At 41.6% G+C, this 25,661-nt stretch overlaps 2 protein-coding genes across 3 annotated transcripts; one reads left to right on the top strand and one right to left on the bottom strand.

Moving 5' to 3' along the window:
• Window positions 1-3,581: 3,581 nt before the first annotated feature.
• capn9 (calpain 9) lies at window positions 3,582-23,793 on the bottom strand. Of its 2 annotated transcripts, XM_030416404.1 has the most exons (21): window positions 23,478-23,793; window positions 20,730-20,799; window positions 20,512-20,630; window positions 20,248-20,381; window positions 19,765-19,933; window positions 19,572-19,655; window positions 19,393-19,478; window positions 18,947-19,021; window positions 18,397-18,557; window positions 18,010-18,167; window positions 17,047-17,255; window positions 16,236-16,272; window positions 16,064-16,144; window positions 15,531-15,588; window positions 14,912-14,976; window positions 14,701-14,769; window positions 14,495-14,573; window positions 13,910-14,026; window positions 13,505-13,563; window positions 13,254-13,329; window positions 3,582-3,777 (listed from the first exon to the last, which is right to left on the bottom strand). In XM_030416404.1, the coding sequence occupies exons 1-20, from the start codon at window positions 23,676-23,678 to the stop codon at window positions 13,303-13,305; spliced, it is 2,058 nt and encodes a 685-aa protein (XP_030272264.1). In that variant the 5' UTR covers window positions 23,679-23,793; the 3' UTR covers window positions 3,582-3,777; window positions 13,254-13,302. The 2 variants fall into 2 exon arrangements, with proteins under 2 accessions (XP_030272264.1, XP_030272256.1); XM_030416396.1 differs by lacking the exon at window positions 3,582-3,777 and having other exon boundaries at window positions 12,908-13,329.
• Window positions 9,340-11,022, top strand: LOC115581382 (fibroblast growth factor receptor 1-like). Its single transcript, XM_030416430.1, has 2 exons — window positions 9,340-9,385; window positions 9,535-11,022. Exon 2 carries the CDS (start codon window positions 10,056-10,058, stop codon window positions 11,001-11,003), a length of 948 nt encoding a protein of 315 aa, XP_030272290.1. The 5' UTR covers window positions 9,340-9,385; window positions 9,535-10,055; the 3' UTR covers window positions 11,004-11,022.
• Window positions 23,794-25,661: the final 1,868 nt, after the last annotated feature.

The raw sequence follows: 25,661 nt of genomic DNA on the forward strand, positions 1-25,661 counted from the left end.
AAAGGACACATGAGGGCATGGAAAATCAAAACAAGACACAACACAAAGGCATGGAAATCAAATACAGGAAACTACAAGACACAAAATCATGAACCATGACACATATGAATGCAGTTTAAATCACATATCATATAGCCCGTTTCGTTTCATCTCCGTTTTCAATGCATAACGCATAAAACACTTTGTAACTGTGTTTTGTTGGCAAACAAACATTACTTTTGACAGCTGATGAACCTCAGTGTTTCTTATGCCTTTAATGTGTCTAAAAGTCATTTCACAACGTGTCTGATTTTTTGATTAGATTACTTGATACAGAGTTTCCTGTGATGATGAGATAAAGAAGTCACGTTCCTCCAATCACAGACGACAAGCTGCTGATGAGGGTTGATATAGAGATAATCAGGTGAGAGGTGTCAGTGTTTGCTCGTCCTCAGAGCAGAATGGCTGCAGTCGCAGAGCTCTCCTTCCTGCTGTTTGCTCTCATCAACAACATTCATGCAGAAGAACGAATCATCATCAAAAAGGAATCGGACTCTTTCACCTTCAGCCTCCCCAAGGAGGCCGACTCCTGCCTGATCTCCAGATTTGTTGGTGAGGAGAAGCTCGTCCTGTGGAATACCTCTGCCCTCTGGTCCCAGAACTCCACAGTACCTGAAGACTTGAAACAACGACTGTCAGTTGTCAGCAGAGACAATATTTGTTCTTACATGATCCAGAACCTGACCCACTCAGACTCCGGCCAGTACCAAGAGAAGTGTTGGGGCAACGTGACATATGAGAACAACATCACTATTATTGTTTGTAGTACGATAGATTTTCGCAGACGTGTTGATGTTACATTTGGAGAAACAGTGGACCTGCCATGTGAGGGAGCAGCTGACAATCTGGACATCCTGTGGCTCAAGAGTGATTCTGGATATTGGAACAACAATTGGACAAGAGTTTTTGGGGACAGTGTAACATCGGTGATGGACAATGTTGAAGGAAGATCCCAAGAGGTGAAAACCTCATCAGGACTTCGTATTTACAACCTCACGTTAACACGGTTCAAAGATTACACCTGTCTGGTGATGAACCAACAGCAGTGTGTCAGCAGTCACCCTGTAGAGTTACACCTACCATCAGAGTGGATCCTCCACACAGTGGAAGAGACAGCTGTGTTACAGTGTCCTGCTGAGATCATTGATGTCCAGCCTCCAATCTGGGCAAAGAGGGGTGAAATCTTCAACCTTGACTCAGGGTTGGGAAAAAACTCCTCACTGGTGTTTTCATCGCTTCAGTTAAATCACTCAGGTTTATACTATTGTGAAATCTGCCACCATGCTCAACAGTATCACCTGGTGGTGTGCCCCAAATCTGACCCACCTGCTGTCGAGCTCTTCTCAGAAGGAGACAATGTCACTTTCAGATGCAGCGGTTGGGAAGAGGGTTGGACGCACTCCTGGTGGATCAAGTCAGACCAAACAGAAGACAGACTCTTGTATGAATATGATTCAACATTTGATTCTGATCTGAAGAGCAGACTGAACAAATTTAGAGATGATGGCTTGTTGATTCTGTCTAATGTCTCACTGAAGGACACAGGAGAGTACTGGTGTGTTGTTGTTCGTGTCCCAGAAGACTGTGTGTCATCCTCCAGAACTGTTCTGAAGTCCAGAGAGCCCTCTGGGATGGACTTCACCCTCTACACGGTGAGGTCCTCACTGCTCCCTGGTCTGCTGGTGATCCTCTGTGTTGTTGTGGTCGCTGTGAACCAGAGGACCAGGAGAGGAGAGCAGCGTCCTGCTCAGACAGACAGTTAGTAAACAAACTGTATGTTCATACTTACTCACCATCATGGTTTGTCACCTGTTGTACATGTAAGTACTCATTTCATCTCTAATACAGGAGGTTCTATATTATATCATATTATATCATAATATATAATATTATATTATATTGTATTATATCATATTAAATCATATTGTATTATATTATATTCAGTCATATTAATTAAATCAAATTATATTATATTAAATTACATTACATTGAATTATGTTATATTATATTATATTATATTATATATGTTGATGGCGGCTAATTCATGCAAAGTGTTTTGTTGTTTGTTGTTGTTGTTGTTGTTAAGAGGTGAAGTAAAATATTAAAATAAATATAAAGAGGGGTAACACTTCATGATAACATAATGGAAAATGATTACATTTATACTTAGTTATTTCACTGTTAACAAAACATGCTTCATTAAAAACTGTAAATGTTGATAAACATCAGTTGTAAGTTTATAATATTCATCTGAATAATGTTTACAGATGAACTACACAGTATTTATTAACATTTACAAAGTATTATCAACATCAGTCGCCACGTCACAATAAACACGTAAAGAGTTTGTTGTTTGTCAACAGTGGAATAACTATTAACTTAACTTTAATTTACTATACATTTACCATTTATAAATCACGTTAAATAAACAGTTATAATGATAATAATAATAGTAGCAATAATCATAATAACAACAACAATAATAATGATAATAATAATAATAATAATAATAATAATATTAATAATGATAATAACAGAAATACTGATAATAGTTTTAAGGATGTCCCCTCAGTTTCTGAACCAGTTTGTGTATAGTGATGTATAATAATAATATGTGTAATAACATCATGTTTTTATGTCATTTTTAACAAGTAATGTATGCAAGTAATCTTTGAACATTTCACTGAAAGTATATTTTTTAAGCTTTTACTTCAAATTAGATCTTGTTCTGATGATGATGTTATTTTGTTTTTTAACTGTATGTGAAGGAATCTGAGTTGTTTTTTATGCATTTATATATATAATAACTGTATCTTGTGGTGTTGTTAGTGCTGTATGACTGTTATTGTACTTTGGTCTGTATCAGTTGTCTGTATAAATAAACAGGTTGTATTCCACCCAACATGAACGCGTTCACTGTGTGTTTTTCCAGACTCGACTTCAAATATTACTGCTGTCAAGTGTTTCACATCCAGTTTAACCAGTTCAGTCATGAACTGTCACAGCGACACTCCTGCATGTTTCTCATCTCATCTTCTAAAGTTGTGTTGTCTGTTTTATCTAAACATCCTCTGTGTGGTTACAACTTAAGAAAACATATAACACTGCAGGAATGTGACTTTTTTTTTAGCATTTTCTGCTACTTTACACTTTCACTCCACTGTATTTTGGAGGCAGACTTTGTAGTTTTTACTCCTCTACATTCATTTGATAACTTTACTTACAAGTAACTTTTTTGAATGCATCTGAGCCAAAACAGTGCATTTATAAATGAATGTATTTTATCGACAGTTAGAATTAAAAAGAACACTGATTTAGAAAAATGTTTACCATCACGAACACCTCGTCTCCCACTGCCAACACAAATAAAGTTTGTTTGATTAAAATAAAATAAACAATTCATAAATACTTTAACTGATCATTTGACATGAAAACTCCAGTTTAAAGCAACGTGGAAGGTCATAAATAAACACCAAAACATTCTTCTAATCGGAAAAACCTGTCAATCACTTCCCCACATCAGAGCCAGAAGTTTTATTTTTAATATTTATTTCCATTTCTGTCAGAGAGAAAATAAAATAAAACAACGTTTTGTCCAAAAAATCTGCAGAGTGTAGCACCTGATCCCCGCGAGTCAGTAACACAGACAGTCTCTCACATCAGAAACATGTTGAGGTCCCGACACATACAAAATAAAAGCGCAGTCACAGATCGGCCTGAACGCTCAGCACGCTGCACATCACGGCCGTCTGCTGGGTTTGTTCTGAATGTTGATGGATCAACACTGAGAATTTACACACACACACATGCAGCAGCCCTGCTCTTCACACTACCTGCTGCCAGGAGATCTTGTCAGTTCCACGTGGTACATGGCTCCAGCTCGTCGCTTTAAAGAGCTACTTCTCAGTGTTATTTGTGCTTTCTCTCAGATCTGACTTTTTGTTACCAGCTACCAGTGGCTCCACTTCCAGTGACCCGGCTCTCTGCACCTCTGCAGCCAACAGTCTTGCCCTGTGCTCACCTGAGCGCCACACGCCACGCTATCCACCAGCACCACCATGAGCTACCTCTCCTCCTCCTCCCTCCTCTCTGATGGAGTCTCCAGCCTGAGTTTCTCCACCTTCACCTGCATCAACCTTGTGAAGTGAAATAAACCTGTTTGCCTCGTCGTCCTCTTCTGGGTCCTGCCAAAAACTACGGCAACAACAAACTGATTAGAAATGACAAATATAATTCAGTTATTTATCAGGTTAAAAAGAGCTGTTATCATTTTAAATATTGTTTTCATTATATTTCATCAATTGTAATTCAAAAAAAACATTCTTACACATTACTTTTGACAGCTGATGAAGCTCAATGTTTCTTATGTTTAACTGATGCAGTAATTAAGCAAAGCAAACTAACACGTGTCACACATGTCTGATTACATGTTACAAGAAAGAATGAAGATTCTCAGGAGCCATGGTGTAACAGCATGTCACTAGTTTGGGACTTCTGTTTAGATGAGTTTTGTAGTAAACTCAAGTTAACATCTTTAATGCAGGAATAGCCTTCCTACAGTAGCGGAGTCCAGCAGAGAGGCAGCAGCAGCGGGAAATCACCCTGCGTTCAGAGCCTGCCCTGCCGAGAAGAAGTGAGTCATCCTCTCTGATTGTTTATTTTCAGTTTCCTGTGTTTACTCCGCGGGTTCAAATCGACATCTCTCAGATGGACGTAGCTACGTGACGGACATAAGAACGTTTTTCTCGGCGGCGGCGCAACGACCAACGCTGGAACAGGTGTTACAGGTCTGTGAATTTTAAGATTAACACTCGGTGTGTGACAAGTTACTGACTGATAAAGTCATAGTTTTTACTAGATTGTTTTCATTAGCGTCAGTTGTAATAACAGTTAGCATACGCAATGAAAGTGAATACCAACAATTCACCAAATCCCGCCGGCGGGTTTGAAATACCACTTATTTTTAAATGACTGCTATTTACAAACCATTTGTCCTATCCAAAAACCGAAAACACTGGCGTGATCGTCAGATTCTCAAGTTTCCTAGGCTACCTGAATGTATCACAAGCGACAAGCGCAACATATCTAAACAGGCCGGAGAAGACGGCAGAACACTGCTGTCAGTGCCTCACAAAACTTTAACAACTCTCTTGTCCTCTGTGAAAAAAGACTGCATGGAGGTGCAGAAGCTGTGGTGCGGCTCTCTGTCTTATTATTGACAGAAACCGCTTTGCACATTGGCATGATGCCTCTGCAGTGTAGACTGTAAACTTTACAGGGATGTCCCGATCCGATCTGAAGGATCGGGATCGGGGACCTGGGCATTTTTCTGCTGATCGGAATCGGCAATTTTGAACGTGGACCCAAGCCCGATTTTTTATTTATTTATTTATTTATTTTCATCAATTTGTGGCAGAACGCAGACGCGCGCGTAGCGTTACTCTGGCAGATCTGTGAAAAAAGTGTCTGCAGTGTGGAAAACTTAAATTAGAAAGTGAAAGCAGTCCAACGGCGACATGTAACATCTGCTATAAGGCAGTTGTTGTGCCAGAAAACGACTGCTTGCCAAAAAACGACTGACCCCAACGGGAACACCCATCGGGGGTGTTACTGCAGTCCACAGCATAACTGCGAGGATTTGTTGTATTGAGAAGTAGGCTGTCATTCTGTCATACGCTACAACTTGTCTTTAAATTAACATTCATGAGATGAGTTTTGGTGGTATACTTTTATTGTCGTTGTTGTTTATGCTGCTGCTGCTGTTGTAAGACAAGGAAGCATGAGGCTGCCTGACAAGGTTACAGAGTGCAAAGGGCAGAGAGGGCAAGAGACTGCCCCCTGTAACTCAGGAGTGCAAAGGGCAATATTCACAGAATTTTCTGGAGTTATATTAGAGGGTAACAGGTGTATGTACACTGAATTTGGTCAGTGTCACCCTTTGCACTCCTGAGTTACAGAGGGCAGTCACTTTTTGGCAAGGCCTTGCCGAAAAATGACTGCCCCTGTAACTCAGGAGTGGGCGTTCCCGTCGGGAGCAGTCATTTGCTGTGGAGAGACCAGTAACACCCCCGATGGGCGTTCCCATTGGGGTCAGTCGTTTTTTGGCAAGCAGTCATTTTCTGGCACAACACCTGTTTGCGCACTACTAGTTCCGTGGGTCTCATACAGCAGAGCAGGTAAAACAGACAGTCGAGGAGATGCTGAACGTGTTTGAAATAGACAAGCAACGTGTCCACGTCATTTTATGTGACAACGTAAAAAATATGAAAACAGCAAAGGATGATAGAGGTACCAAGCGTGAGCTGCGTCTTTTTTTTTTTTTTTATCTGAAGACTTTAGTTGCACCTTGAAATATGTTGTACATGATTATTCACAGTTCTTCATCATTTTGAAAATACATATTTAGAAAATGTCAATGTTCGTTTTTCTTTATTGAATGATTTATTGCATTCTGATGACGTTATACTGCTCAGGAGATATTGATGAGTTACATCTGGCTTTAGCCATGGTTGTCCTGAACCCATAGAGGTGCAGGACTTCATATTTCACTGAAGAGACCACAGTTTTCTTATGTTCCTTAGGTCTGGGTACCTGAAAATGTGGTGTATACACTAATTCCTTATTTTTAAAATTTTTGAAAAAGATAAATTCACAGAAATGACAAAAAGAATGAAAATGAGAAAGTGACAGAAGTAAAAAACGGCCAGAAACTGCTTGGGATTCTGAGGGTTAACGCTACATGATAAAAATCTAAAGTGAAGGTAAAATTGATAAAATATAACCACATGATTCACTGACTGCGTTGTGTGTGTGTGTTACTGTGTATTTTGCCATACAGATCAGCTGCGATCCACTTCAGCTGCATCAGCATCAGCCAGTCCTCCAGTTGCTGTTTCAGGTTTGTAAAATGAATAATGTTTCTTCTATTTATTTAATTATTTTTTAAGTGAATGGTTCTAGACTAGTCCTGCTCTCTATGAAAAGTGAAAACCATTTCGAGAAATTAGTGGTGAGTTGGTGTGTAAGAGGTTATCTAAATTTAGTCCTTTCACTGTAATGTGACATATGAGAAGGACTTTGTTTTACGCAGATAAGTCAGCTACATGCAGGGATGAGCAGCCAGGTACAGCACAGCAACAAGGGAGAGCAGGTGGACTGCCTCCTATCGATTTAGGGACAAAAGAAAGTGGCCCAAAGCAGGTGCCCCTCTCCCAGTACCCGTTCAGCCAATTTGGTATCCAGCAGAGGGCATTTAACAAGAGCTGGGTTGAGGAATTTTGTCGGCTGGAGTACTCTGTCTCCAGAGACTCTAGTCCTTTTTAGATAGAAAAGGCAGCACATTTGCTCCAAGGTAAGGGCGGCAATGTGCCGGCCTGTCTTTCTAAAACCGAGGCATAATATTCCTCCTTTTCCAAAAGCCGCCTCTGAGGTAGGCGTAAACATGTGACGTGACGTGAAGCTCGAAGTTGGGCTGTGAACAGTGACAGTGAATTTGACTTCAAAATAAGAGCTTTACATTGCATCCCATTGGAGTTTAGAACTGGGTTCTTAGCGGGGGGCTTTTAATTTGAAAGTAGCGACCGGTTTTAGCTTGCCGACACAACAACAAGCTAACACAGCCAAACAGCTACAGAGGCCGAGGAGACGCTAGCATCTCCTGGCAGCGGTGGCAGCCAGAGCCTGCCCCGCTGCTGAAATAAATCCTAGAGGAAACACTGGATGGAAAAGATCCTGTTGTTGTTACAGATAATGCATCGAATATAACTGTCGCGGTGAGACCCGCAGACTTGACGCACATACAGTGTTTCGCACTGAAAATACAATACATTTTCAACTTCAGAAATTTGAACCTGCTTATACAGTATATTACAGTTGAGGGATAACCTTTCAACAGTCAAGAAATCTGTTGACTTATTTTTTCCATTTGTTTATCCAAAAAATCCTGCAAATGCTTGTATTTCTTTTCTTGTGAAATACAAATATAGATCCCTCTGTTTGAATTCAGTAAGCTGATGTTAAGCATGTAACAGCATTGTATGTTTACTATGCTATAACAGCGTTCCTACAATTACATTCTGTAAAAGAAACTCAATATATCAGTGTTCCTACAGTATCGCAATATATCGCAATATATCGTATCGTTGCCCCTGTATCGTGATACGTATCGTATCGCCAGATTCTTGCCAATACACACCCCTACTCAGTATAAGACAGCAATAACTGAAACTTCGACAGATCTCCACACGGACTCTGGGTCTGAAGATGTGTTTAAGAGTGCCATGACTTAATGTGAGGAAGACAACATCCAGCTCCCTGCTGGTCCCCGGCACAAACAAAAACGACTGGATGATTTCGTGGTGGAGTCAGCCTGTGGAGCAACCTCTGATCCGATCACCTCAGGTGATTTCAGACATCATCTTCTTTTTCATCCATGTCTTGACAGGATGTTGCAGGAGCTTACTCATCGTTTTTCAGATGTAGGGGAAGAGCTCATGTCAGGCATTCAAGCCTGCAACCCAACTTCTCCGACCTTTCTCTCTGAAGATGCCCTCCAAAACCTTGCTACCCATGACAAGATCCCACTGAAGCCAGAAGAGCTTATGGTAGCTAGAAATTTCATCAAGAGGAAGCTTGAGAAGGAGAAAGGGAAACAAGTCTCTAGTGTGAAAGAGAAAGACCCTGATGTAGCCACTGTGTTCCACATGCTTGATGAGGACATGTTTCCAACCCTGAAAGCTGTCCTCCAAGTGGCCTCTGACAATCCCTGTGAGCAGCTGTAGCTGTGAACGGTCCTTCAGTGCATTACGTCATCTGCACACATGGCTAAGGAGCACTATGGGCCAAGACAGGTTTAATGACCTTGCTATCATATCCATCGAAAAGGACAACCTGGATGCAATAACCCCAGACAATGTTATCGACAGATTTGCCCAAATGAAACCACGTCAGCATAGCCTCATTTTGCCACCACCACCACAAGAAAAATAGAAGAAAAGATTTACTTGGGTTGGGGGGTAGGATAGTGGATAGTGAAGCACAGAGGAGAAAATTACTTCTGAATGAAAAGGATAAAATGAGTTTAGAAGGGAGGAGTGAAGAACCGAGCAGTAAAGACAGCAGAGGTGCCAGCCAGCATCAAATGTAAGAGAATAAAATGAACTTCTTGTTTGTTTGTTTTTCAGTTCTCACGTTTATGAGATGTCAATCAGGATTACATGCACTGCAAGATCATTTTTATTTGATTATAATGCTTATGATCAGTTTTAACACCTTTTTTGTTTTATATTTTCTTTTTTCAGCGGATGCAACACACCTGTTTGTGGCTCCTTCAGGACAACTAAAGTTGGTAGGTATTTTCTGTATCAGCAATAAAAAACAAAACCAAAAAAAAAGCCAGAACTGGGCTAAGCATCTGTTCTCCCATAATCCTAGATCTGCCCCTGCTTTAATGTGTCTGAAAGTCATTTCACAACATGTGTCTGATCTTTTGATTAGATTCCTTGGTACAGAGCCGAATGCTTCAAAGTTTCCTGTGATGATGAGATAAAGAAGTCACGTTCCTCCAATCACAAACGACAAGCTGCTGTTGAGGGTTAATATAGAGATAATCGGGTGAGAGGTGTCAGTGTTTGCTCGTCCTCAGAGCAGAATGGCTGCAGTCGCAGAGCTCTCCTTCCTGCTGTTTGCTCTCATCAACAACATTCATGCAGAAGAACAAATCGTCGTCAGAAATGAATCTGGCTCTTTCACCTTCAGCCTCCCCGAGGAGGCCGACTCCTGCCTGATCTCCAGATTTGTTGGTGAGGAGAAGCTCGTCCTGTGGAATACCTCTGCCCTCTGGTCCCAGAACTCCACAGTACCTGAAGACTTGAAACAACGACTGTCAGTTGTCAGCAGAGACAATATTTCTTCTTACAAGATCCAGAACCTGACCCACTCAGACTCCGGCCAGTACCAAGAGGAAGTGTTGGGGCAACGTGACATATGAGAACAACATCATTATTATTGTTTGTAGTATGATAGATTTTCGCAGACCTGTTGATGTTACAGTTGGAGAAACAGTGGACCTGCCATGTTTGGGAGCAGCTGACAATCTGAACATCCAGTGGCTCAAGAGTGATTTTGAACATTGGAATGACAATTGGACAAGAGTTTTTGGGGACAGTATAACATCGGTGATGGACGATGTTGAAGGAAGATCCCAAGTGGTGAAAACCTCATCAGGACTTCGTATTTACAACTTCACATTAACACGGTTCAAATATTACACCTGTCTGGTGATGAACCAACAGCAGTGTGTCAGCAGTCACACTGTAGAGTTAGACTTACCATCAGAGTCAATCCTCCACACAGTGGGAGAGACAGCTGTGTTACAGTGTCCTGCTGCTGAGTTCACTGACAACCAGTCTCCACTTTGGTCAAAGAGGAATAAAAACTTCAGCCCTGACTCAGAGGTGGGAAAAAGCTACTCACTGGTGCTTTCATCGCTTCAGTTAAATCACTCAGGTTCATACACTTGTAAAATCTACAACCATGTTCAACTGATTCACCTGACGGTGTGCCCCGAATCTGACCCACCTGCTGTCGAGCTCTTCTCAGAAGGAGACAATGTCACTTTCAGATGCAGCGGTTGGGAAGAAGGTTGGACGCACTCCTGGTGGATCAAGTCAGACCAAACAGAAGGCAAACTCTTGGATGAATATGATTTAACATTTGATATGTGGAGCAGACTGAACAGTTTTGAAGATGATGGCTTGTTGATTCTCTCTAATGTCTCACTGGAAGACACAGGAGAGTACTGGTGTGTCGTGACTGACCAATCTGCACAGTGTGTGTCATCCTCCAGAACTGTTCTGCAGTCCAGAGAGCCCTCCAGCAGCGTCCAGCTCAGACAGACAGTTAATAAACAAACTGTATGTTCATACTTACTCATCATCATGGTTTGTCACCTGTTGTACATGTAAGTACTCATTTAATCTCTAATACAGGAGGTTCTATATTATATAATATAATATAATATTATATTATATTATATTTAGGGCTGTCAGACGATTCATTTTTCAAAAAGGTTTGTCCATAGTTAACTTGCGTTTATTCGCAATTTTTTTGGCACATTTCTTTCTGTTCTAAATGTACCTTAATGTATTTTTTTCATGTTCTTAATACTTTTAATAACATAAGAAAGGGCAAATATGCTTGCTTTATGAAAATGTTTATTCAACACTTCAAATCATGCAGGAAAATAAAAGGCTCACAAAATATCCCCTCACCCTAAATGGGATCAAAACATGGTGATGTCTGCTTTTGGCGAGGGGGGGCGATGTGCTCTCTGCATCTGCCGTGTGTTTGGCTTGCAAATGATATCTGAGACTCGACGTACTTCAGTGGTAACTCATTTCATGTCGACAGTACGTGCAGATAACTTTTGTCCTATGGACCGCACCATCTGGCAGTGTTTTGAAAGTGAATTTGCCGTTCATAAGTCCTTTCTCCATTTACTTTCACTTTCGCTTTTCAGTCCACTGTGTTTTTCCCGAACCGCCAACCCTGCTTCTTCTTCTTCTGATTCCCTTTCTTATTCTTCTGCCACCCTCTGGATCAAGACTACAGGTGCCATCGACGGCCGTAAATCAAACAATGCGCGTTTCTTTTTTTTCTTTTTTTTACCGAGTGTTAATCGCGCGTAAAAAAAATGAATGCCGTTAAGAGGATGTTGCGTTAACGCAATATTAACGCGCTTACTTTGATAGCCCTAAATATATTACATTATATTATACTACATTATGTTATATCTTATTATATTATATTATATTATATTATATTATATTATATTATATTATATTATATTATATTATGCATATCATATCATATCATATTATATGTTGATGGTGGCCAATTCATCATCAACTGTAAATGTTGATAAACATCAGTTGTAAGTTTATGAAATTCATCTGAATTATGTTTACAGATGAACTACACAGTATTTATTAACATTTACAAAGTATAATCAACATCAGTCGCCACGTCACAATGAATACGTGCTTGATAAAGAGTTTGTTGTTTGTCACCAGTGGAATAACTATTAACTTAACTTTAGTTATCTATACATTTACAATTTATTAATCAGGTCGTCACAGTAAAGAAAACTCAATGATGATGATATTGACAGCATGGGAATAAATAGCTGACAGTTATAATATTGATAATAATAATAACAGAAATACTGATAATAGTTTTAAGGATGTCCCCTCAGTTTCTGTACCAGTTTGTGTATAGTTATGTATACTAATGATAATGTGTATAATAACATTGTGTTTTTATATCATTTTTAACATGTATGCAAGTAACCTTTGAACATTTCACTAAAAGTATATTTTTTAATCTTTTCACTTCAAATATAATCTTGTTCTGATGATGATGTTATTTTGTTTTTTAACTGTATGTGAAGGAGTCTGAGTTTTTTATGCATTTACATATATAAAAACTTTATAAAATAAACAGGTTGTATTCCACCCAACATTAACGAGTTCACTGTGTGTTTTATCTAAACATCCTCTGTGTGGTTACAACTTAATAAAACATGTAACACTGTTTGTTTGTTTTTTCGCATTTTCTGCTACTTTACACTTTCACTCCACTGTATTTTGGAGGCAGACTTTGTAGTTTTTACTCCTCTACATTCATTTGATAACTTTACATACAAGTTACTTTTCTGAATGCATCTGAGCCAAAACAGTGCATTTATAAATGAGCGTATTTTATCGACAGTTGGAATGAAAAAGAACACTGTTTTAGAAAAATGTTTACCATCCCGAACACCTCGTCTCCCACTGCCAATACAAATAAAGTTTGTCTGATTAAAATAAAATGAACAATTCATTAATACTTTAATTGATCATTTGACATGAAAACTCCAGTTAAAAGCAACGTGGAAGGTCATAAATAAACACCAAACATTCTTCTAATCAGAAAAACCTGTCAATCACTTCCCAACATCAGAGCCAGAAGTTTTATTTTCAATATTTATTTCCATTTCTGTCAGAGAGAAAATAAAATAAAACAAAGTTTTGTCCAAAAAATCTGCAGAGTGTAGCACCTGATCCCCGCGAGTCAGTAACACAGACAGTCTCTCACATCAGAAACATGTTGAGTTCCCGACACATACAAAATAAAAGCGCAGTCACAGATCGGCCTGAACGCTCAGCACGCTGCACATCACGGCCGTCTGCTGGGTTTGATCTTCTGGTGGCGTTCAGCGTCTCCTCAGACGTTCATCGACAGCAGGAGGAACTGTGAGGCGAACAGAACATGAGGTGAGAATAACTACATCAATCTGAACTGAACAATACACAATGAATCTGGTCAAGTTAAAGGAGAAAAAACAGAGTGAAACGAAGCTTCAGATGACAGAAACAATCACAGGAGCTGAGTTAGATCCCAGCGAGAACACAGGAGGTGGATTTACCTGCATGATGTTCATGTTCACACGACCCCTCCTGGATTGTTCCATAGCCTTAAACACTCCTGTTAACACAAACAACTTCAGTCAGCACAAAGTGGTTTAAAGGAACAGTTCACCCAAAAAATAAAGACTCAGTCAGTAAAGATTTCATTTTGTGATCTCGAGGGTTCTGGAGACTCAGATTAACATCTGGATTAAACCAGACGAGCTGAATGGAGACATTTGATTATTTATTTTTTGGTTGCTTGTTACGCTTTACGAAACGTCGCCTCACTTTCCATCGACACGAGGGGAGGAAGTGATGGCTGAACTTTTACTCTTGGATGACTTGTTTGTGTGTACTTGGATCATTTAATGTAGTTTGTTACTGCAGATCTAGTTGAAGGTTTTACGGTAACGTTTACGCACTGAACATGTTCTCCAGGCGGACGATGCAGGTGAGGTAGTCGTCGAAGTCGATGTCGTAGTTGTCGTCAGCGAACCTCAGACAGACGAGCTGCAGGAGCTGGTTGTTCAGCTGCATGCCTTCATGGGAACAAAACAGCAACATGAGCCTTTTACACCCAAACACTGAATCATTCTCACAAACATATGCATTTTATTTTCATGGGCTGTTGTGCTTTTGCTTCTATCACCTCTATTAGTTGTTGCAATATGACTTTTATCACTTTTACTTGAATAAACACAGCCGCTCTGACATTTGAAACCAATGTAACTACTTAAAAGTAATTAGGAATATATTGGGATATGGATAAACAATCAAGTGAAACACTAAAATATCCCAAACTTATTTTGAACAGCGTATGGTAACCCTTCTTGTATTCAGGAACATGTTATTGGTTGTACTTGGCTTCATCTGGAGCCACAAAAGGCTTCATACTATTTATTTTCACACGTGCACTAGTACTCCTGAAGCCTTGTAAACACACTTTAATGTGTAAAATTGGTGGAGATGCCCTTTAAGAGTCTGAGCAGCAGCCGGTTGACTCTCACCTGCAGCTTTGAGAGCGCTGCGGAGCTCGTAGGACGACATCCTGCCCGAGCGGTCGGTGTCGAAGGACAAGAAGAGCATCTGCAACGACAGGAGGACAACTTCAACGACTACGCTCAGAAAACACAGAGCTGCAGTGAAAACAGGAATGTAACTAAGTACAGTTACTCAGCACATGTTCAGAAACAACACATGAACCAACACGTACAATCCACTTCTTCATCTTTTCCCAGAAGACCTTAAACTCCTGGAACTCGATCTTTCCTGAGTTGTCAACCTGGTTTACTGTCAAGGAGAAACTTCACATTGTGGTAATCAGATTATCCATTATTATCATTATCATTATTATTATTATCCGTTTCACAGGATTAACTCGATGGACAAAGAACAAGCAGTGAGTCAGTGATGTGGAAGGATACGTCCATCAGGTTGATGATGCTGTGGCAGGTGCCGAGAGTCAGGCCGTCAAATTTGACTTCCCTTCCTGAAGATAAAACAGAAAACAACAACAGAACATCATCAGCAAGTTCATTCAGTAACATTTCGTGAAAATTCTAAATATTTACTCACTTAAGTTTGCTTTTTAATCGCCGTTATTAGACTGATAAAACATTGAAAGAATTAGAGACATTGTGGCTCTGATGTGCAAATCACAAAAACTTAACATCAAATTGAAACATTTGAGTTGTTGTGTTTTGTTATCTGACGTTGTTCTGATGTATTTGTTGTCCTGTTGTGTTGTTGTGTGTCGTCAGAGTCGTCCCTGTCATGTTGTTTGCGTTTATGTTTTCCTGTTTGTTGTTGGTCCTTTTTACAGTTGTGATTTGCACTTCAGCGCCGCCGTAACATAAAGTACAAAGACTGCGAATTGTAGAACAGTTAGCCCTGTGAGTATTGACTTCCTCTGTGGCCTAACAGCCGCTCAGAGATGAGAAAAAGGCCTGCAGGACGTTTATGTTCTCACAAAATAGTGTGAAGAATAATCTGTGCAGAATAAAAATCAAACAGAAGAGAGTTTGGCACAAAACGCTGGCTTACGTCTGCTGAGGACGCCGTTCAGCATCTGCTGGAGTTCTCTGGCAGAGATCGCCTGGTCCTGTAAGAAAACCAGAGTCAGCATGAAAACTTTAAACTCACGCAGAACACAAAACAACACCTGCCTACCTGTGTTTACACAGACTGACAAATGATTTCACCCTTAAGTTTCAGGACATCATCTAAATCCCATCACTGCATAATATTATAGCTGATCTGACAACATTTTTAGCCACTTGGAGGCTGAAATATTTCCACCATTGTTATACAGATGATATTTAAATAAATGCTTAACAATTCTCTGTTTTACTAAATTGTCTCGACTCTATAAAAAAAAGCCCTGCTGTTTGTTGGGTGCTGAGCAGGTCGAGTATCACAGCTTGTTTGATGAAAAACTTGTTTGGTGTAAAACCAAAACAACAAGCTGAAAAGCTGCAGAGCTGGTGAGTATTCATCTCTTGTTATCACAGTTACACAGAGCCACTGATTAAGAATAATCTGCAAATGTAAAAAGTGATTTTGCAGGTTTTTCTTACCGCACCAGCCAGCTGTTCAAACAGCCTCCTCAGGCCTCTCTCCTCCTCTGACTCCTCCTCCGGCTCGCTGGGTGGAGGCGGCTGGTGGAAACAGAACAGCATCACATCAGTCCGAGCAGAAAGGACAGAGTGGTTCACTGACTGATACTCAAATCCGGAGTGATCTACTTACATCTGGCAGGTCGGCATCAATCGTGGTCCCCATCTCACTGTGGAGGAGAGACACAGTGTGATTGGACAGACAGGAGAACTTCAGACTTTATTCTTCTGTTGTGGTCTTGAAGCTTCTTAGTTTTTTAGTTAATTCTCACGTATTGCACCTTTAAATCACAGTTAAAGTGAAACTCTTGCCAAAATGCAACCTAGACTTTTTTTGTGAATGTAAACGAGTCAAACCTTCGTGTAAAAGCATAATTACAACGAAAGAGGCACTTTTAAGTTTTAACATATTTTCTCCGTATCGATCTCAGAATGTGACGTAACCTGGAGGACAGTTAAGGTGGAACGCTCCTAAAGCTTAGTTCCATATAAATGCACAGATAATTTGTTGTTTTGTTGTTAGTGAAAAACAATATTGACCTTGAAGCTGAAAAAGGAGCCTCAGATAAAAAACAATACTAAAATAAAAAGCCAGAAAAGCCCTGTGAGATGTCCAGCGCGTTGTTGCTGGAGGACAGTATAGTTCCATCTTAACTGTCCTCCAGGTTATGTCGAAACAATGTTCTCAGTGCTCGTGTTCATGTGTAGAGACCCTGGTGATACTACCAGCACAGTTTCATGTTGTGTCAAGACTTCTTACTGTTTTAAAAATAGAGATCTCCCATTGAAAATGAGTTTGACCCCAAAACGAAAACACTGTAAATCTTAAAAATGCCTCTTTGGTCGTAATTATGCTTTTACACAAATGTTTGACTCATTTACATTCACAAAAAAAGCCTAGTTTGCTTTTTCACTTTGAAACTTTATCTCCACCGAGCACTCACAGAGCCGTGGCCTTCTTCTCAGAGAAGATCCTGATGAGGAAGTCGGCCTCGTGGTGCGGCTGGAAGGTGGTGGGCACCAGCAGGTATTTCCCAGGAGGCATTGTGAAGCGCTCCGCCACCTCCCGCATGTTGATGTAGGTCTTGCTGCGAGCCTTGGAGCCGTTGTAACGGAAGAAGTCTTTCCCCACTTGGTCCACTTCATCTGGAGCCTGAACGGACAGACAGAGAGAAGAGGACATTCATTTATTACATGATAATTAACACGTAGGGATGATTATTAAAGGCAGGGGAATGTGAATAAAGTACAACACTGACTGATGCAATTAAGGAGATGATTCATTGACAGAACAATATAACCATTTAATCTTCCTGAAAGTTTGGATCCTTTTGAATGATCTCATCATCTGTTTCCTCAGAAGTGTTAGTGTAATGCGACCAAACGCACAAAAGTAGACAACTCAACACAATATTTAACAAAGGTTTAGCCGCTTTTAGACATTATACTACAGAAATGTTATGTGTTTTATCTTTAAATGGTTTTGAAGTGTTTCACACAAAGTCCACTGTGACGCTGACGACATCATCGTGTACGTCCAGACTGATTTCAATGAGACTATTACTGGATTAACTACATTATCATAATGATATGAACATAAAGAATGTTTTAGTCAAAAAGTAATTCTGCTTTTGATCAAAGATATTCAGTACATGAAAGAAATGAACGTCACTGTTTGCACAGGCTGCCTTTTGAGCCTGATAATTAAAACCTTTCAAACCACTTGTATATTTAAAATACGGCACAAAATGTCCATTTTAGTTGATAAAAATAGTTAAAGTGAGTGTTGAGAAGCACTTTTCTGGCCTCACTTTCAGCCACATCACCATCAGGAAACCCTGTTTATCAAATCAGTGTTGTTTTTTTAAAGAACAGTAACACCGTTAAGATATCAGCTTCTTTCTGACCTCGTACACTGCAAAGCCGATGGTCTCCATGTCCAGGCCCTCCTTCCTCAGCTTCCGTCTGTTCTTCTGCATCAGAGCGATCACCACGCTGCACACGTCGTCATCATCGTCAGCATCCTCCAGCTGCAGCTTGAACTGCGGGTTGGTCCAGAATGTGTCTGTGGGTGGAAGATGCAGAGCTTCAGGTTGGGATGTAAACACCATCTGAAGTAACGTGACCTCTGGACAGTTTAAGGCAAAAAATCCACCTTCAACTCAAATGTATCAAAATAAAATCTAAGTTATGTACGTGCTTCTGACATTGAGCTATAGAGACTGAAAAGTGTTGGTGAATTTCTAGATGAACTCTCTGAACACACATCTCGTCTCACATCTCGCTGGTCTCACCGATGAAGTTCCTGCAGCCTCCAGCGGTGGCGCCGCGGATCCAGTTTCCCTCGAACACGCTGACCTCCCAGTGGCGCTTCGTGTTGTCGGTCAGGGCGTCGGGGGTCATGTTGCAGATCTCCACCTTGTCGTAGTTCTTCTTGAAGTCCTCAAACTCCATCCTGAGGTCACAAACACAATCAGCGACATGAGATCCACACACATCGCCTCCGAGTCGAAACAGGGCTGTAAAAAGTTATATTGTGCTAAAATATCACTAAAGTAAAATAAAAGCCACTCATACAAACAGTAGCTGAGTAAAAGTAAAAGTACTCAAAGTGCTACATGTAGGTATATAAAGTATACTACGGGTTTTTCTGATTGTTGGAAACAGGGTTTTATTTGAATCTGATCATTTTTATTAATAACAATAATAAAGCCCAGTCATGTTATTTTCACAGCCCACTTCAGACCCTGCGTACATTTAACACGTACAATCATACTAAGATGAAGTTGTAATTAAAAAGCATTCATCTTTAATTTGGACCAAATTCATCTCGTGGAAACTCACCAGAATTCTCCGTCATCTGAATTCTGCAGGATGCGATTCTTGTCGGCTGAGTCGACGTAACTCCACTCTCTGGAGCTGAAACAGAAAACAGTCTGTTAGAGACTCAGAGAGAAGTGAGACAAAGTGTTTTAAATCTGTTGTAAATAATACTGGAGGATAAAAAAGTTTATACTTTATAAAAGCAGCTAGAAAGGAAAAGGTGATTTTTTTTTTGTTAGTGTGACGAAGTCCTGTAGAAATAAACAAGTTGCTTTTGAAAGCTTTGTTTAAATTCTCAGTCACATTCCTTGAAATTTGAAAAGTGCATTAAAGGAGCAGTCTGTAGTTTTGTTAATTCAAAGAGATCCGTCTTTACAAACTGAAGAAACAATCTGACCTTAAAAGACAAGGCAGGTTTTTAAAATATCCACAAGAACATTTTCATATTTTTGTGTTTTTGTGCTTACTCGTCACTCCAGGGGCCGTTCCACTCGACCTGACCCCAGGGGTTTCTGACCCGGATCAGCTGGACCGGCCTCCCTCTGTAATTCACCTGAAAATCAGACGAAGCAAAAATGTTTGTTAACATGTTTTTGATATATCGTCTGCCTCAGTATGCACCTTGTATAGTTTGTATTTATCTCACCTGCTCCATGCCCGTGATGGAGTACGCGTGTCCCTTCACCAGGCCGGTGGACGTCTTGGCTTCAGACTCTGCGGAGCTGCTGATCTGAACAGAACCAGAACCACCAGAGAGGTTTGAGACAGCAGAACTCACTAACCCTCTGATGTGAGAGGTAACGATAATTTAACAGTATGAATAAGGTTGAAGTCTTTACATCGATAGAGCAGCCCATCATGGAGCCTCTGTCCAGGGCCTTCTTCATGATGGAGAACAGGTTCTCTGGAGCGTTCTTGGTCTCGTAATTTTCCCCCACGCCGCCGGTGAAGTCCTCCATGGCCTCCATCGTGCTGCCGCCCTTCAGGGACTCGTAGCTGCCGTGCAGTCTGACAGCAAACAAATTAAGATTATTAGCTGATGGCACAAAATGGAAGGCGAGGTGGTCACCGTTCATCCTGAGGGGGGCATGAATATCTGTCTGAGATTTCTGTTGGTAAATCTGTAATCTCAGAATCTCAATATCTGTAGAGATTCACACTCTATGACGGTCAAAGACGTCGGACACACGAGGAATACTGCAGGGATACTTCTGAGACATTCATGCTCCTCTGAGGTTGAACCTTTTCCCTTCAGATAGAAAGTATAAAGTATTTATATCTGTCATCTGTCGCTCAGCAGGTGGAGAATGAAATGTAGTTACTTGGCGTAGGCTTTCTCCAGCAGGGCGCTCCAGAACTCGTTGTTGGAGGCGGAGTGAAGCATGATGAGCTGGTTTCTCACCGACGGCAGCCGGTCGTCCACCACGATGTCCAGCCATTTGTTGTGTTGCCAGAACTGATGGAGAAACACAGCATGTGTCACAAAACACTGTTCACACTGAAATCTCTGAGAAGGAGCTGCAGGAGGAGACGTCAGCCAATGAACTGCCTCCGCTCAGTTTGCAGCCAATCAGCAGGCGGCGTACCTGGAAGTGAAAGATGCCAGCGTATCTGCGGTCGAAGTCCTGGTCGTGCGGGACGACTCGGGCCAGGGTGTCTTTTTTGAGGGTCAGGGATGCGATGGCTGCCAGGAGCCAGCAGTCGCCTGTGGTGATGAACAAGTGCATCATGGGTAAATAACTGAAATATGTGCATCCTAAAAAACATAAAATGATTCATGCAGATGTAACTGGAGTGTACAAACCGAGCTGTCCTTGGCAAATATCTGTCCTGTCTGCAGCGCCTACGATGAACTTCGGGTTCTCGCAGAGTTCCTGAAGAACAAGAAGAGAACAGGTGAGAAACAGTCAGAGAACAGGTGAGAAACAGTCAGAGAACAGGTGAGACACAGGAAGAGAACAGGTGAGAAACAGTCAGAGAACAGGTGAGACACAGTCAGAGAACAGGTGAGACACAGTCAGAGAACAGGTGAGAAACAGGAAGAGAACAGGTGAGACACAGGAAGAGAACAGGTGGGACACAGTCAGAGAACAGGTGAGAAACAGTCAGAGAACAGGTGAGAAACAGGAAGAGAACAGGTGAGAAACAGTCAGAGAACAGGTGAGAAACAGGAAGAGAACAGGTGAGAAACAGGAAGAGAACAGGTGAGAAACAGTCAGAGAACAGGTGAGAAACAGGAAGAGAACAGGTGAGACACAGTCAGAGAACAGGTGAGAAACAGGAAGAGAACAGGTGAGAAACAGTCAGAGAACAGGTGAGAAACAGTCAGAGAACAGGTGAGAAACAGGAAGAGAACAGGTGAGAAACAGTCAGAGAACAGGTGAGACACAGTCAGAGAACAGGTGAGACACAGTCAGAGAACAGGTGAGACACAGGAAGAGAACAGGTGAGACACAGTCAGAGAACAGGTGAGACACAGTCAGAGAACAGGTGAGAAACAGGAAGAGAACAGGTGAGAAACAGTCAGAGAACAGGTGAGACACAGTCAGAGAACAGGTGAGACACAGGAAGAGAACAGGTGAGACACAGGAAGAGAACAGGTGGGACACAGGAAGAGAACAGGTGAGACACAGTCAGAGAACAGGTGAGAAACAGGAAGAGAACAGGTGAGAAACAGTCAGAGAACAGGTGAGACACAGTCAGAGAACAGGTGAGACACAGGAAGAGAACAGGTGAGACACAGGAAGAGAACAGGTGGGACACAGGAAGAGAACAGGTGAGACACAGGAAGAGAACAGGTGAGACACAGTCAGAGAACAGGTGAGAAACAGTCAGAGAACAGGTGGGACACAGGAAGAGAACAGGTGAGACACAGGAAGAGAACAGGTGAGACACAGTCAGAGAACAGGTGAGACACAGGAAGAGAACAGGTGAGACACAGGAAGAGAACAGGTGAGAAACAGTCAGAGAACAGGTGAGACACAGGAAGAGAACAGGTGAGAAACAGTCAGAGAACAGGTGAGACACAGTCAGAGAACAGGTGAGACACAGGAAGAGAACAGGTGAGACACAGGAAGAGAACAGGTGAGAAACAGTCAGAGAACAGGTGAGAAACAGTCAGAGAGCAGGTGAGACACAGTCAGAGAACAGGTGAGACACAGTCAGAGAACAGGTGAGACACAGTCAGAGAACAGGTGAGACACAGGAAGAGAACAGGTGAGAAACAGTCAGAGAGCAGGTGAGACACAGTCAGAGAACAGGTGAGACACAGTCAGAGAACAGGTGAGAAACAGTCAGAGAACAGGTGAGACACAGGAAGAGAACAGGTGAGAAACAGTCAGAGAACAGGTGAGAAATAGTCAGAGAACAGGTGAGACACAGTCAGAGAACAGGTGAGAAACAGTCAGAGAACAGGTGAGACACAGTCAGAGAACAGGTGAGAAACAGTCAGAGAACAGGTGAGACACAGTCAGAGAACAGGTGAGAAACAGTCAGAGAACAGGTGAGACACAGTCAGAGAACAGGTGAGACACAGTCAGAGAACAGGTGAGAAACAGTTAGAGAACAGGTGAGAAACAGTCAGAGAACAGGTGAGACACAGGAAGAGAACAGGTGAGACACAGTCAGAGAACAGGTGAGACACAGGAAGAGAACAGGTGAGACACAGTCAGAGAACAGGTGAGACACAGTCAGAGAACAGGTGAGCTTTCAAAGAAAATATTAATGACAGTTGAGAGGTGACAGGTCCCTCTGATAGGTGTGTTCACATTCCAGGTGTGTTAATCAGCCTGAAATCTCAGTCACTGGAACACAGAAACAGGCAGCTGAAGCATTTACTCTGAAGGAACGCCCAACAGAGAAATGTGTCGTCTTTGTACAGAACGTGATGGGTGAGTTTAGTCGGGTCGGTGCTGAGGGCGAACGGGCCCGGATGCTTTAAACATTTAAATGATGTAAATGAGTCATAAACGACAACGTTAACAGAAAACAGGCAAGAACATCAAATATCTGTAATAAAAAAATCAAGAGAGTTTAAAGAAATGTCTTTGTTAAAGCAGCTGCTGCTGACAGCTTCAGTGCATGACGCTGAATCATGTGCGGAGAAAGTCTGCAATGAGGAAACTTCTGCTCTGGACTATTATTTACTCTGTTTTCCAGCAGAACTGGTTTTGCAGCTGCGGCGAGATTAAAACGTGTTTGTAGTTCTTACTATGAAAGACATAAAAAGCCTTCAAACAGACTGAAGAATGAACCAATTCATCCATAATATCAGTGATTACTGCTAAAACTCAAAGTGCCACTTCTTCACTGGGCTCCATTCATTCAGGTGGAACCAGAGTTTAGTTCACCTGCAGTATTACAGCAGGTGTTCACCTGTCAGACGTGAACCTGCATGAGTGACACAACCACACATCAGACTAAACCACAACATTTCACTCATTCAGCACTCAAACTGAACACTTTTCTATCACAGCCTGCTCGGTTGACCTGCTGCTGATTGGATCAGAGCATCCTGACACTGATAACCTGATGATGTAATGTTCCTACACACCTTTGGCCTCTTCCATTCAATGTTCACAGGAACACTCTGGCTGAAGAAGAGCGAGGAGTCGGTGGCGGGGAAGTCTGGATCCTCAAACAGGACGCCGCTCTGCAGACATTCACTCCTCAGCTGCTCGAACGACTTCCCGTCCGACTGAGTGTCCTCGGCCCTCTTGGAGCCTCTGCCCGACAACGTGGACTGGAGAGGCATCTTCTTCTTCCTCTTCTTCTTCTTCCTCCTCTTCTTCCTCTGGGTAGACCCTCAGTGAGCTCAGTAGGAGAAGGAGCTGTGAGGTGTTGTGTGATGGAGCGAGTCGCCCGGCTGTGTGTTGATGCAGGGACGAGCCTGTCGGGTCGGTAGAGCTGGAAGGTTCACGCCCTCCAGACACAAACTGGTTTGTCCTCCTGTGGCGGTGAACCTCGCCCTGCTGACGGGCCGTCTCTCTCTCCGGCTCGCTGGGCTCGGCCCTGCAGGAAACTGGAACAATTCATTCCTGATGGTTGTGCCAACAGATACGTTAAATACAAATGTTGACTGTCTCTTGATTCTGTGGCATTTAAAGAACCACGTGCTCATTTAAATGATCTGCAAGAAACTTTCAACTGGTAATGAAACAGGATCAGTTTAACATAAAGCAAACAAACCATCAGTGAGACGACTGGCTGTTTCTGTGGGGTTACTCTTAAAGGAACAGTTCACCCAACAAAATGAAAATTCAGTCATCATCTCCTCACCTGTCGATGGAAAGTCAGGTGAGGTTTGTTTCCTCAGAGGTGATGAAGTGACGAAGTACCAACACTTCATCACTGTGTTTCTCAGGTATCTGAACTTTCTCCTCCTCACATTTCAAAACAGGGTCGTTACTTTATTTTGATGCATTTGATGGGAATTATAGATTATTCTTATTTGGCGTCACGCACGCCGCCTTCCCAACATCACAAGACTGATTACACTTTAACTTTAATAGTCTTTGAGTTCTATTAATATGACGTGAGCTTCAGTTAGCTTTGACCACAAATGTCCTTCAGAGGGAGATTTTTTACTCTGATACTCTGAGTACATGTCAGAGCCCGTAATCTATTACTTTACTGAAGTAAACAAGCTGAAACAGTACTTCTACTTTTACACAAGTATCTGAAATTCTACTGGAAGAAAAAAATGAAGCAGGACGAGCGTCTGCAAACTGTGGACGGATGTTTACAGCAGACAGTTTTATTTATCATGATGCTGTCGTAGTGAAAACAATGTCATTAAAATGAAAAGTGCTGGAGGAAGTATTCAAACCACTAAAGTAAAAGCAGCAATACCACTATATATACATATATATATATATATATATATATATATATATATATATATATATATGGAGCCATTTTATGTTGTTGTTTTAGGGTCAACTGTAAAATGTTTTGGGGAGAACGAGACTTCACCTGACTTTATATCAACATGGAGTGAGGAGATGCTAACGGAGCAGCATTAATATAAATCCAAAAACATCAGATATGAAAGAAAAACACAGATATGGAAACATTTTAACGACTTTCACTTGCAGTTGAGTATTTTCACAGTTCAGTATTTGTAGTTTTAATCAAGTAAAAGATCTGAATTCTTCATCCACCACTGGAGTTGGTAGATGCTGACATTTCCTTCCACATCACAAAAACAAGCTGGTGATGTTTGGATTGACTATCTTCACCACACTGTGTGATGTGGTCGTCTGTCTACGTCTGTCAGGCGAGGCCCTTCACGCCTCTCAACAGAAGAAGTATTTAATCTTCTGATAAAGACGAGAGGAAGACACAAAGTGACGGCTACAAACATCTGTCAGTCTGAGTTCAGAGAGCAGGAGACAGGTCGCGTCGTCTCAGGAAACCTTCATGGTAACAGATCAGAGAGGTATCAGTCATCTCGCGTCTCCCCCTTCCTCCCCCGTCTCTCTGCGTCTCAGTTGGGTGTGTCTCCCTCGTCCCTGCTGCGCCCTGACACCACCTACACCTCTTTCATCTGTCGCCTACAACATCCACATTCCTGCTGCAGAGTCACTGGATTCCTCACATAGCTTCAGGTGAGTTATGTGTCTTGTTCTGTCGGATCAACATCTGTGAGGCTCCACTTGTACTTTATACACACATTTAAAAAGCCAAAGGTCATAATGTTTGGATGCAATGTGACTTTAAACACATCGTATGTAAT

Source organism: Sparus aurata, chromosome 1, assembly GCF_900880675.1.
Source record: "Sparus aurata chromosome 1, fSpaAur1.1, whole genome shotgun sequence".
Taxonomy (NCBI): Eukaryota; Metazoa; Chordata; class Actinopteri; order Spariformes; family Sparidae; genus Sparus; species Sparus aurata.